Source organism: Malania oleifera, chromosome 5, assembly GCF_029873635.1.
Source record: "Malania oleifera isolate guangnan ecotype guangnan chromosome 5, ASM2987363v1, whole genome shotgun sequence".
Classification (NCBI taxonomy): domain Eukaryota; kingdom Viridiplantae; phylum Streptophyta; class Magnoliopsida; order Santalales; family Ximeniaceae; genus Malania; species Malania oleifera.
This window is the reverse complement of record NC_080421.1, coordinates 68,482,085-68,497,362: the sequence shown is the minus strand read 5'-3', so window position 1 is coordinate 68,497,362 and position 15,278 is coordinate 68,482,085. Positions and strand designations below refer to the sequence as shown.

General features: G+C 34.4%; 1 protein-coding gene across 1 annotated transcript in view; it reads right to left on the bottom strand.

The window, feature by feature from the left end:
- Positions 1 to 451: 451 nt before the first annotated feature.
- Positions 452 to 15,278, bottom strand: part of LOC131155458 (uncharacterized) — a 30,816-nt gene continuing 15,989 nt past the window's right edge. Inside the window, exons 3-4 of the mRNA XM_058108623.1 lie at positions 8,678 to 8,782; positions 452 to 1,053 (exon numbers count right to left, since the gene is read on the bottom strand). Coding sequence (XP_057964606.1) covers positions 776 to 1,053; positions 8,678 to 8,782 — 383 coding nt within the window. The 3' untranslated portion in view covers positions 452 to 775. The remainder of the gene's footprint in view (positions 1,054 to 8,677; positions 8,783 to 15,278) is intronic.

Genomic DNA, 15,278 nt, shown 5'->3' with positions numbered 1-15,278 from the left:
CCCAGCCTTGTCCACTTTTACTATACTCGGATGGTATAAGTGCAACGCGCCACTCATAGGAGACGTCCCATTAAATACTCAATAATGATTCATATTGTAATAATCTAACAAGTTTTATGCTAATTATCAACTACCTAATTCAATCCTCCTATTTTATTTGAGCTTAAAAACGACTGTATGAAAATATTAGCACATTAAGTACATCAAGAGCCAATTATTAATTGACTGGTTGTATGTTTGAATCCTACATGGAGAGAGACAAGGTTTTCTGTTCCCATAACATTCTATTTTTAGATATTTGAAAAAATCATTGTCAAAACCCTACAACATATAGTTCACACATATATGATAGAGATGACATTTTTGGGTCTCCAACATATACTAGTCCTACGAAGAGAGAGAGAGAGAGAGAGAGAGAGAGAGAGAGAGAGAGAGAGAGGGGCTGCCGTTCTCCAAATGATCTCAAAGCATTTCTTGTAGGGTAATTTTACAAACTTGTATTCAATTTAACAAGTAAAACCAACATCACTCCAATTATGTGTGGATTCTAAAAAGGATATTCTTACTACAGGGCTAGCTATTACTGTTTGATGTTGCTCAGGTAGATAAATAGACTCGAGAAACAATGAGCACCCCCTCAGCATAACCCAAATGACTTTATAACTAGATTGTTGGGGCCAAATATAAATGAACAGAAACCCAACCACCCATGCCTTACCCCCCCCCCCCCCCCCTAGACATGATGTCTAACAAGCATAAAAAAAAAAAAAAAAACTCAGGATTCTTCTTTGTTTAGCTTGCCCAAAGCACCTTTGGCATACAACTGTTGCTCCCGAGCTTTTTTAGCAGCAACGGCTTCCTTGTCAAGTACTTGAATGGGAGACCATTCTGGCCATCTCAACCAAGCACCATTCTTCTGCAAACTCTCATCATCTCCAAACATGGATTCGCTAAAGCTCTTCACAACAGGTTTTAGTTTTATTGCAGCAAAATCCAAAGTTGTCCCAGCAATAGCAAACATGATAGAGTAACGGATAGCCCCAAGTTGCCCACCTGAACTACAGAAAAAAGAAACTGTTAGTCACTTCACATTTTGTTTGTCTTCCCTCCTGGTGCTCTAGGGGTGTGGAGGTGTTAAGAGAGAGATAATGCACACTTCTATATCCACACGTGTTAAGATCGATGCCTGTTGATAGCACATAAACACCATCATAAAGATGATGGTTTGACAATGCCAATCATCCATTTATTAACCTGAGCATAGTGAGGATCTTAAAAGCCAAGTCATGCCAGCAAGGGAAGAGGCAGAGGAACCCACATACAGGGATCATTTGACAAGGGAACCAACAAAGAAGCATGGAATAGATGATTTACAGTCCGTTTTGTTGGAAACAAGTGGATAGGAGAAAAGAAATTTACAGGAAAGAAAAAAGTAGCTGGTTGCTCCTGACATTCTTTGGTCGAGAGAATTTTACAAGAACACTCGTAAATACCCAAGGTTTCTCTCAAAAAGTGGAAGAAAAGAAAAAAAAAAAATGCTTAAGATTTCTTTTAAATTTGTCTTAGGGTGTTTGTCATTTTGCGTAACTTCTCTCCATTTCTCTACATTTTATTTATTAGCAGCATAAAATGGATATAATTGTTCATCTTTCAGATCACAAAAACAACAATTAAGTTGAAAGTAGATTTTTACAACAAAACTAACCAAGTTATTATGAACAAAAATTGTAGGCAATATAATACAGCTTAGAAAATCCATGCATCTTAAATGAGAATGTTGAAAGGGATGAATTTATTACCAATCACTTGAAAGATAAAACAAGAAAAGGCTACACATGAATTTATATCAAGTTCATTTTACAGCTTGCTCCAATTTATATCAAGATCTTGGGCGAGCATGACATATACACTGTTGCCACCATGCTTGAAGATGCTGTTTCAATGTCTTAAAACTTGACCGTCAGGGTTTGGATGTAACACTCTCACCATTGGGTCAAGGCCTTGCCCTCACAAATCCAAAAGATGCAACAAAAAGAAATTGGTGAGGCTGAGGGTGTTTAAAGGAAATGAGAAAGACACAAAGTTGCGCTGGGGCAGTAAAAAAGCATGACTTAATGAAATCCAATTTAGCAAAGACAGCAGCATTAAACTGTGCAAAATAAAGAAAAGGGATTCATTTAGCCATCTTAAATAGGTTAGGTAAAAACTTAGGTCACCCCACACCTCCACTGGCGACAAAAACCTCCAAGGAAAAACAAAAAACAACCAAAAAAATGTTTTTTTTTTCTTTTCTTTAATTTTGCATAAACCCACATGGCTCTGCCACCTGTCTAACTATTTTGTTTTCTCACGACCAATAAGATTTCCTTCACTCCAGCCAAACAAACAAGTAATAAAGTTTGCCACCGTCAACAAAAGCAATACTCCTCATATTTAGATCATTTGTATAAATTGAACTAATTCCAAAAAAAAAAAAAAACTAGAGTGCTAAAATCTGCTCAATCATTTTTGACAGACCAAACCAAACCAGTGCAGGCCAAATATTAATCCCCCCGAAGAGGGATTTAGTTGCAGAATGAAATTGAAGTAGGAAAGAAATCGAGGAAGGAATGAAATCAAGACAGCAATGAAATTGCTTTTGGAATGCAATTATTGCGTTTAGTTAGTAACATAGAATAATCACGGGAATCCAATTTCAATTTGAATTCAATTTCATTTCACCATTTGGATTCTTCAATGGCTTTTGGAACTAAAAATAAGACATTTTTTTCCTATAAAATCCCCAATACATAATTATTTAATTTATTATTATTATTTTTATTTTATAATAATGATTTTTTATTAGTGTTAATATTATTTTTGGTGTTTTATACTAATTATTATCCTTAAAATAATTATTATTATTTTTTCCTTTTATTATTATTTTTTTATTTTTGTTATTATTATTTTTTTATTATTAGTTTTTACTATTTTGATAATAATTATTGTCCTTAAAATAATAATAATTTTGCTATTATTTGCGCATTTTTTATTCTTATTGTTTTTTTGTTATTATCATTTCAATAGTAATAAATATTATTATTAGTTATTATTGTTATTGTAATTATTATTAGTTGTTATTGTTATTATACTACTAATAATAATAACAATTAATATTATTATTTGTTGTTGTTTTCATTTGATTATTAGTTTTTTTTTCATAATAGTGATTATTATTAGTTTAATTATTTTTTATTATTGTTATTACCATTTTTATTATTTTTTTAATAATTAGTATCCTTAAAATAATTATTATTTCAGCCTTTTTATTATTAATATTGTTCTTGTTATTATTATTTTCATAATAATAAATATTATCATTGCAATTATTATTAGTTATTATTTTTATTATATAATAGTAATAATAATTAGTATTAGCATTTGTTGTTGTTTTTAAAATACTTTTTATTATAAAATGAATCTAATTCCATAAAATAAAGATCAATTCAAGCCCATCTATACTGAAATCACGATTCCCCATTCGCAAGAATTGTATTTTGGCCAAAATACAATTCCGCCTTTAATTCTACAAACCAAACGTAAGAATATAATTTCATTCCTAAAATTTAATTCCATTTTAGGCCTGATTCCGCAAACCAAACAAGAAATAATGACTTATTTGGTTCACAAAATAGCTATTTCTTATAATAAGGAGTATAGTGAAAATAGTAACTATTCCTAGTATAATAAGAGAGGAGTAGCATTCTCATGGTAAAAAAAACCTTCATATTATTATTTGCTTTATGGTATCAATATAATTTTTTGTATAACTAATTGTAACTAACCTATATAACTGATCTATTCGTCAACAACAACAACAACAAAATAATCAGGCCTTAAGTCCCACTAAGTAGGGTCAACTATATGAATCATTTTTCGCCAATTTATGCGATCATGGACCATTCCTTTTGACAAATTCAGGATTATTAAATCCTTACTATCTCATTCCAAGTTATTTTAGGTCTACCCCTATCCCTTCTACTGCTCTCCACAGTAACTAACTCACTCTTCCTCACTGGCGCACTATGTGGCCTATGTTGCAAGTGTCCAAACCATCTTACTCGTCCCTCCTTTATCTTATCTTCTATAGGAGTTACACCTAACTTACCGTGAATATGTTCATTTCTTAAATTATCTTTTAATATTATACCACTCATTCATCTAAACATTCTCATCTCGACAATTTTTACTTTTTGGATACTTTGTTTCTTCGTAGCTGGTCTTATAGCCGTCCTATAAAACTTCCTTTTTAATTTTAAGGGTATTCTACGACCACAAAGCTCACTTGAAGCACTTCTCCCTTTTACTCAACCTAGTTTAACTCTATGCATTACATAATGTTCAATTTCTCCTTCAGCTTGCATAATAGATCCAAGGTATCGAAATCTACAAGTGCTATTTATTTCTTCAACATCAAGTTTAACTGTCTCCAACATTCCTCCTACCATTACTGAAATTACATTTCATATATTTTGTCTTATTTCTACTTATCCTAAAGTTTCTAGATTCCAAAGCTTCTCTCTATAATTCTAACTCAACCTCTACTCTGCCTCTAGTTTCATCAATCAATATAATATCATTTGCAAACAACATATACCATGAAACCTCATTTTGAATGCTCTTAGTCAGCTGGTCCATCACTAAAGCAAAAAGATAAGGGCTCAAAACAAATCCTTGATGTACACCTATGGTGATGGGAAATTCTCTAGTTTCTCCATCTACAGTCCTTACACTAGTCATTACTCCATCGTACATATCCTTAATGACATCAATATACCTACTGCATACACCCTTTTTTCCCCCCCTAAAACTCACCATAGAACTTCGAATATCCTTAATGATATCAATATACCTACTGCATACCCTATCATATGCTTTCTCTGAGTCAATAAATACCATAAGCAAGCCCCTCTTCTTTCCCCTAAGCTTTTTCATTAATCTTATTAAAAGATATATAGCTTCTGTGGTAGATATCCCAGGCATAAAACCAAATTGATTTTCTAAGACTTTCATTTCTAGCCATAATCTTTGTTCAACTACCCTTTCCCATAGTTTAATCGTATGACTCTTAAGTTTAATTCCACGATAGTTATTAAAATTTTGAATATCTCATTTATTTTTGTATATAGGTATTAAAGTATTTTTCTTCCATTCATCTGACATTTTCTTAATTTTTATAATCGTGTTAAATAAATTAGCTTATCATATAATTTCGTTATCACCTAAGCATTCCAAACTTCAATTAGGATTTTATCCGGTCCCTATAACTTTTTCATTTTTCAACTTTTTTAGTAAAAACTTAACTTCGTTAACTCTAATTTTGCGAATAAATCTCATATTTTTAGTCTTTTCCTCATTTGTCAATTCTAAGTCTAAGTCTTCTATTTGGTTTTTATTAAACAACTTACTAAAATAACATTGTCATCCTTCTTTTATGTCTTTCTCCTTGACCAAGATAATATCATCCTCACTTTTTATACATTTTACATTTTCTAAGTTCATACTCTTCCTTTCTCTTGCTTTAGCAAGTTTAAATATATCATTTTCCCCTTCTTTTGCATCTAATTTATCACACAGACTATTAAATGATCTATATTTAGCTTCACCAACAGTCTTTTTTGCATCTTTTCTCGCCTCTTTATAATTTTCAAAGTTATCCATGTTTCTACATTTTTGCCACATTTTATACCAAATTCTTTTTGTCTTTACAACTTTTTGGACATCTTTATTCCACCACCAAATTTCTTTGCTATTCGAGTATCTTTCCCTTGATTCACCTAAAATCTTCTTTGCTGTCTTTTTTTAATAGAGCTAACTAATCTACTCGAAATAGTATTTGTATCTATCCCATCCTCTATAGTTCAATCCCCATCTTTGATCATTTTATCTTTAAATTTTATTATATTTTCTCCCTTTAGGTTCCACCACCTAGTTCTCTTACACTAATTTATTTTATCATTTTTCTTTCATTTTTTTATATATCTAACACTAATACTCTATATTGTGTGAGTAGGCTTTTACCTGGAATAACTTTACAATCGTTGCATGATAAACAATCTACCCTCCTAGTTAACAAAAAAAAAAAAAATCTATTTGACTTCTCTTTTGTCCATTTTTAAAGTTTATTAAGTGTTCATCTCTCTTCTTAAAGCAAGTATTCATTATAATAAAATCATATGACATAGCGAAGTCTAAGATCATCTCCCCAGGCTTATTTTTGTCTCCATATCCATATTATCCTCTCATAGCCTTTATTATCCCTTCCAACATGTCCATTCAGATCTCCTATGAATATTTTCTCAGTCCCTAGTCTTGTATAATATTATCCATATCATCCCAAAACTGTCTCTTAAGATTTTCTGCTAAGCCTACTTGAGGAGCATAAGCACAAATGATATTTATTGTCACTTGGCCTAATACCATCTTGATTTTTATAATTCTATCCCCTACTCCATTCTTATGCTTTTCTTTTTCAGTGTACCAAGGTTTAAATCCTGATTTATCAATTTCTCTAGCTTTCTCCCCCACCCACTTAGTTTCTTTAAGACAAATTACATTAATTTTTCTTTTAATCACTGTGTCCACAATTTCCATACTTTTACCCGTAAGTGCCCCTATATTCCAAGTTGCTAATCTAATTAGTTTCCTAAACTACCTTCTTTACCTGCCCACATCTAGAATGATGCAGGAACCCTTACATATTTGACACCGTAACCGAGCACCGACATAGTGCGTCACTTCAAGGAGACAATCTAGCCCACCCTCGTCCACTCTTCGCTACACCTGGGTTGTACAAGTGCATCGCGTCACTTATACGGAAAACCCCAACAAATATTCGATAAGGATTCATATCATAGTGATCTGACAAATTTTACACTGTCTGCCAGCTAACGCAATCCTCCTCCTTTACCGGGCTTGGGACCGATTGTGTGAAAAAAATTAGGGCACTAAGTGCATCACAAGCGGAATTATAACTGATCTATTCCTACGAATAGATATTTCGCAAACCAAATGTAGAGTAATAGTCGAAGTTATTTAATTATTTGAGAACCTAAAAATAAAATATGAAATTTTTTCATCTACAGGTAAAAAAAAAAAATGCATCTTATGTATTGTTGAACTAATTGAACAAAATATCTAAAACTAGGAAAAAGTTGTATCTCTCATTATATGAAGAATTTGCATCTCATAAATTGTTCAAAAAATATTAATTAGGAGCAATAATGTTAAAAAATAGTTACATATTTCTTTTTCTTTTTTTAAAGTAAAGTTTCACAAAGAACTTTGATCCTAAAAAAAATAAAAATAAAAATAAAAATAAAAAGAAGCAGGTATGTCCAGTGTTGGTCTTTCCAAGTACCAAAAGTAGCAAAAATATTAGATTTGGTGTTCACTCTTTTTTTTTTTTTAATAATATTTATTTGGATGACTATGGCATCCTACACATGGCCCCCATAGGGACCACCATAGCAAACTACACCCTTCTAAACCTACCCAGAAACCCTGACCTTGTCCCTTCTAAAATTTGGGAGAAATCCTCACTTGGGAGGAATTTAACCCTAGTCTCCTCAATGAGGAGCCAGGAGTTGAGCCACTAAGCCCAAATGCCAGGTTTCAGTGTTACCCTTACATGTAGCAAAAACTTTCAAACCCTACCTCAAAGCAACAAAATTCTATAGAGATGTACAATACTTTTTCAAAAAATCACATGGAGGGTAACCTTGGCCATTTAACCCAAAAACCAAGCCAACCAAAATATATTGCAGACTGATCAGGAAAGAAGAACCTAATCACAGAGAACAATCCTCAAAATACAACAATTGTTCGACCAATCATTCAACCAAAATCTAATTAAACTATCCATGAGGGCTGGAGATGCTGCTCAATGAGAGAGAGAGAGAGAGAGAAGAAGAGGAGTAAAGAGGGGGTGTTATGTAGCGAAGAGACAGGGAACTGAGCATCAACTCTTTTTCCGAATTGCATTAAGCAACAACTTTTTTGTTGACCAAATAATAGGCATTCAAAGGGCATTCATTATGTAATCAAACAAGACCGGTTTGATGGTTTCTCAATTTAACATTCATTAAGTGAACTGGTCCGATTTAGAACAATAGAAACACATCCTAAATAAAAATATAAGTCTAGATTCTCTAATTGCTTGATTACAGATCTCACAGAAACCTGGCCAGCTGATCTTCCCGAATAATTTTCAAAAAAGAGGTATATGGCTCAGTCTATCCTAAATGACCCCCTGGAGCATGACCTTCTGCCCATGAATAGGATTATTGTCTCATGGGATTATTTTTGTTTGATTCTCGATTATAGTATCTACATTGCAAGTTTATTCTCCTGCTATTTCAGTGAAATTACCAGAATGCCCCAAAATGTGTAACAGTAATAAAATTTTCTTAATAATGATAATAATTTTTAATATTAGCTATGAAAACTTTGTCATTATTTGTTTCTTGTTATTCTGATCATACAATAAAAATAAGTAATAATAACAATAGTAATAACAATAATACTAACAAGCAAATGCCCCCTAAAGAACTTCTCAGATAACCTTACAATAAAGAAAAAGAGAACACACACACACACACACACACACACACACAGAAAGGGATGCACTGAAGTTGACCTTGAAGGCGGCCAAGGAGGGCACCACTACCAAAGCCTCCAATTGCAGAGTTTATTAGATCCCCAGGTTCTGATGCTCTACTTGCTCTTACAAATTCACGTGCTCCTATTAAATAACCGAAAGCAAGATGGTTATAATTATTGAACAAATCAGTAAACAAGAACTAAATGCTCTTCACGCTTCAACCAAAGCTCAAATTCACATACAGAGGACTTCCTTGCAGTCAACAAGTATTTTTACACTAGCAGTAGTCTCCCTAAAAGCTGTTTTGTATCTTGTGAAGGACATGTGAATAAACTTCGCTTTTAAAATTGTTTCTATATTTTATATACCATCTGGGAGCCTCAGATGCCCATGCATATTACCAATTGCTTAAACCAACCTCTCTTTTTTTCAGTGAATTACCTATATCACAAACATTATCGTTGAATTTTCAATCAGACAACAAGATATGAATAAAAGCTAAATCAACAGGTCTTAGTCTAACCCAAGGTTGCTGCAAAAACTGGCACATATATAGAAAATACATTGAACAAGTTCAATACACTCTTCTGGAGTAGAATAATGTGTCAGCAAAAACATGCTAAACAACAAACATCTAACATGGTTTTCCAACCTGTCATTTTCCCAAAAATCTCTCAGAAACATAAAGATAATTTTTGACACTAAGGATGAAAATTCTGAAGCCATATTTAGAAATAAACTTTGTAAGTGCAGATCATCTACACCACTCAGTGCTCCCACTTTAGAACCTTGATTTTCAAGGCTTCTCACAATGAAATCTTGATAGAACCTTGCTGATTTTATATTGCAAATTGCTCCCATAAATTAAAACCTCACTCCTGTCTTGATAAGACCACTAAATACTTAAATATGAGCTTAAATATAATTTTCATTCATATCAATGCACCCAAAAAAAATAGAAACAATTATAACCCCATGGAATTCCAACAATAATTACTAGAAAATAATATAAACTGAATGTCTAGTTCAACCTATTTATTAAAACTGAAACATAAAATCTTGTCTTGCTTATTTCCCATTTTACTTCCTCTCAATTGGGAATTACACAAAACGTTCACATCAGCATGTTGATGCATTTTTTTAAATAAAATTATCAGCAAATAGAAAGTTCATTAAAGGGCACCAAGGGGGTCCCACCCATACACAAACAAAACTGGTAGAAAAAATATATAATCTGTTAAACCAGCTAGCAAGAAAAACAAGCCATTAATATTTAAGGTAGTATTCGATTGCGAATCAGCTCTAAGAATCAAAATTAGTTTATTCCAATTTGTAATGTTTGGTTTGTGGGAATTTCCCATTCCATATATGAACCTTTTAGCCTACTTTTTGCTTCCAGACTCTTAGCCTGGAATCAAATTCTGGCTCCTGCCCGAATCATAGAAAATTTTAATTTACAATCTTGCCCTGCTCACAGTACATGTACATACCACATGTACATCAATATGTAACACAAGCATCCATATATTAATGCATGCATATAGACATGCACGTGCGAATGCATGTAAATACATATGCATAACATATCCATACATATACACATGCACATATTTTTATATATGTACATCTATAGTATAATATATTATATATACTACACTAAAATATTAAATACTATATTTTTGTATAATTTATATTACACAGTAAAAAATAATATTAATATCATGATGTCACTATATACATATACATATGTATATATATATAATATAGTACATATATAAATATCATTCTCATCATCACTGTTATTTTTATTTTTTTTAGCAAAAGAATATCATTTCATTTAAGAAAGAATGTACAAAAAGGAGAATAAAAAATCCTCATAGCGACACAAGAAAAAGCAGGAAAAAAAAAAAAGGTAAACACATCAATAAAGACAGCAAAGATTGGCACTCAAGTGAGGCTAAGTAATAAATCTTATCCCATAATAAAGAAACACTTAGCTTCTTCCCATAAAAAACACGTGTATTGCTTTCCAATCATAAACTCCACAACGCTGCCAAAAGAAAAAAAAAAACACACATCTCCATAATACTACAGCATCCTTCTTCCTGCCAAAGCCACAAAAAGAGATGCCCAACAAATTGTCCATCAAGTCCAGGCAAACCCAACTTTCTACCAATAAATCAAAAAGGCTTGTTCCACATTTTCAAAGCAAAATCATAGTGCAAAAACAAATGAGAAGCTGTTTCTGGACCATTAATGCATAAAAGCACACATCTGGAGAAAATGCCTTTGAAGGTCTCCGACTCTGCGATATATTATTGGCATTAACTTTATTAAGCACAACCAATCAAATAAAAGCCTTAAACTTTTGGGGGGACTTCAGTCTTCCAAATTTTTTATGTAGCAGAAAATGAAGAGCAACTATCAGCACCCAAGGAAAAATGACAATTATCGAACACCAACAACAAAGAAGAGAGCTCATCCACCTAACTATCATTAAGAGGACTGCAAAAATGGAAATGCTAAGATGACAAAGGACTGTCTGAAACCAAAATAGAAGAAATAATGGCATTATTACGTGTGATAATTATAATATATATATTTTTTATCAGCAAACAGAAAATATATTAAATGAGGCATCAAGGGGATGCCACCCAAGTATGAAGAAACAAAAGGAAGAGAAACACCCCTTACTGAAAAGTATCAATAAAATCAAGGACTAGAAAGGGGTCCCTTTCAACTAGCCCAGAATGCCAACTAGAGATCATAGCAATCTAATGGTCCATGACACCCAGAGGCGGAGAGATAATTACTCGAGAGGCTCTTCTATTCCACTCTTTGCACAGCCTAAAAATTAGCAAGGGGAATGAGGGAGAGAGAGCTTCTCCCTTCTTTATTAGATCTACTCCCTTTCCAAGCCCATAGTTCACCTCACACTGTAGCTACAGTGACCCATTTCTGATTTGCAATTGAGATGGCTAAGTTCCACAATTTCTTGGTCCAAGAACAATGCAGGAGTACGTGATAAACTGTTTCCTCCAGCTCCAAGCATAAAAAGTATTGACAAGAGAGAGGCCTTTTTTCTAAAGATTGCATATGGTAAGGATTTTTCGAAGAATAGCTTCCCATCTTTCCTCGAAACCCATTTGGGCTCATTGGAACTGACCTGATAATGAGAATTTTAGAGACTGCTGAAAAATGCCATAAAAATATCAAATTCCCAATCAAAAGCATTTCTATTCAAAGGAAAATACACTGGTGAACTCCAAGTGTTGGCTAATAAGGGCATCTTTGTTGCTGGCACGTCTGAAAATGGAAGGGAAAAAGAGGAGCTGAGTTGTGAATCACCACAACAAATATCATGCCAAAAGAAAACATTAGCTCCATTCCCCACAAGGAAATAGATAAGAGGGAAGAAATTCTCCCATCCCCTTCTAATATATCTCCAAATACCTATACAATGCACTTCCTTTGAAACTTTAGAGGTCCGACCATTATGATAGAGATCATACATGACAGCAATGACATCCCTCCAGAGGTGATTTTTCTGAGTCATGAATCTCCAAAGCAATTTCCCTAGAAGGGCCTTAATAAAGATAATAAGGGATCTGAGGCCAAGGCCACCCTTTTGTAAAGGTTGTTTAACCACTCCCCATTTATCAAGATGATATTTGAAAACCTCACCTGTGTTCCCCCAAAGGAATCTTCTTTGGATGCCCTCTAATCTCTTGGCCACTGAACTAGGATAGGGAAAAAAGACATGAAGAAAACGGCAGATTGGACAGAGAACTTTTAATGAGAGTGAGTCTGCTACCTTTTGACAAAAAGTTCCTTTTCCAACTAGCAAGTTTCTTTTCAAACATGTAAACAATGGGATCCCAAATACCTTATCATTAAACTTTGCTCCCAAAGGGAGGCCAAGATAGGTGATAGGAAAGGCACCAAGTTTATAGCCAAGGATAACTGCAAGTAAAGGAGCACGATCACCATTCCCCAATGGAATGATTTCTTTTTACACAAATTCACTTTTAAGCTTGAAACTGCTTCAAAGCTGAGAAGGATGCATCAAGATTTAGAATTTGCTGCAGCTCATCCTTGCAAAAAAATGAGTGTCATCTGCAAAAAGGAGGTGGGTGATTTCCATGGAATCATTATTCCTTCCAATGCTAAGACCCTTTAGAAGGCCGTAATCATTTCCACTAGTTATCATAAGACTTAGAGCTTCCATGACCATCATGAATAGAAGGGGGAAAGGGGACCACCTAGCCTCAGACCACGAGACAATTTGAAGAAATCAATAGGACAGCCATTAACCAGAACTGAAAAAGATGGTGTTGATATACGCATCCATCTGCACCAAGATTCCCCAAAATCGATTCTTCTAAGGATGTACAACAGAGAACTCCAGTTAACATGGTCAAAAGCCTTCTCCATATCCAGCTTGCATACTGCTCTTTTCTCATCCTTGATGCAGGCATCAACAACTTCGTTGGCTATCGAAGGAGCATCCATGATTTGCCCACTTGCAATGAAAGTGCTTGCCGACAACTTCCAAGATTGCATGTTCGAGCCTGGTTGCCTGGACTTTGGATGGGATTTTGTATAAGCTGTCAGGCGTTTCTCAAGAATCAAGGAGATAAAGGTTGAGTTGATACTGGACACAGAATCATTGGTTCTATGGAAGACTTCGAAAACTCCAATGATGTCCTGCTTGACAAAATCCCAGTACCTTTAAGAAGAAAGCCATATTAAATTTGTCCCTACCAGGCACTTTATCCTCCTTGCAAATCTTAAGGGCTCAAATAATTTCTTCTTCCTCAAAAGGCCTCTCAAACAACCGGGATGTGGAGAGGCTCAAGTTTTTGAACATAATACCATCAACTGTTGGTCACCAAGACTTTGGTTTGTGTAGAAGGTTTTAAAAAAGTTGCAAATGCAACTATTGATTTTCCCCTCATCCACCAACATCTCTTCCTCCACTTCTACTCTGGTTATCATATTAAATCTACAGTGTGCATTAGCTACAGGATGGAAGAAGCTAGTATTTTTATTGGCCTCCTTCAACCAAAGAGCCTTAGATTTTTGCCTCCAAGCCACTCCTTCTAAGGAGATGATAACTTTTAGTCCTGTTTTTGAAATTAAGACCCTCACTGATTACCTTATCATCCTAAATGTTGTCAATAAACCTTTTTTTTCTCATAGTGATGTTGCCAAAAATATTTTTGTTCCACCATTTCAATTTTTCTTTGAGCAATTTCAGCTTTGAGGCAACCACAAAGCTGGCCTTCCCTTCAACTTGCAGCTCCAGCCACCATTTCTTGACTTTGTTCATCAAACTCTTCATGTTTAAACCACAAGTTCTCAAATTGGAAAGGGGTTGGCCCCCACTTGACTCCACCTGTGTCAAAGGATTGGGATGTGGTATGATAGGGCACGAAAGCAAGGATTGTGTAATCTTCAGGAAATGTTCCTCCCAATCAGATTATTACAATTATTACATATATATAATGCTATTCTTGTGGTGTGATTATTGATTTATTATATGATTAATATTTTATATTAGATCATAAATTATAATATATTAATTTACTATTATTTAACAAAATACTTAATAATAAAATAAAATACTTATAAATATAAGATAAATGCAATATTAATAACATAAAGTAAAATGAATATAATAATAACATGGAAATATAACATGCAAAGCATAACAAGGTACATGATGAAAATGATGTCAATATTAATATAAATTCATTATCAATTAAATATAATCATTTTATAATAAAATTATGGGCAAAAGACACTCACCTCCCCTAAGGTTTGCCAAAAAGACAAGGACCTCCCTTGAGGCTTGAAAAATGTCACAGACCTCCCCTCACATTTGGATCCTTGGACACTTACACGCCCTTCCAAAAACAAATGCTTAACATCATAAAACAGAAAAATTAATAGGGCAAATTTTCCCTTCAAAACTCAGGGTTATTGGTTAAAAAATTAATAGGGCAAATTTGCCCATTCATTCTCCATTCCAGCTTTCTTCTCTATTACCCAAATGGCCACCAGGTACCATCACCACCACCATGCACCCTGCAATTTCTCTCTCTCATTTTTAAATTTTGTCTGCAATAAAGTGATTTAGTTCTTTCCAGTTTGAGTTGCAAGGGGAGGTTTTGCAAATGGAACCTTTAATTTGGGAGGAGGGCTGCAAGTGTGTCAAATTTTGTCTTTCACCAAAGTTTGGGCTGCTCCCGAAGGTGGTTCTGACGACCTCAGCCCCACATTCTTTGACCCGTCACCGGTCCCGGCTGCCGACAGATTCTTCATGTTCAGCTCCTACGCCCAACTCAACAAAAACTCTCTTTCCGAGTGGGTTCTCATCGCCAAGGACACCGCTCCTACGGTGGAGCTCTAAAATCGCCGCTCGACTACTCCCTCATTTGGAACAGAAACTCTTTGGGAATCAAGACAAACGGCGGGGTCGCCCATCTCTGGTCGTTGACACCGCCTACTCGCTACTCAGTCGTCAGTCTTGCCTTCGCCGTCTTGCCGCAGAATCCTCCCATTGATCATTTCCTCGAATCTCACCTCTCCCAACCGCCATCATCATCAGCACCTTTGACAACTTCGAGTCTGA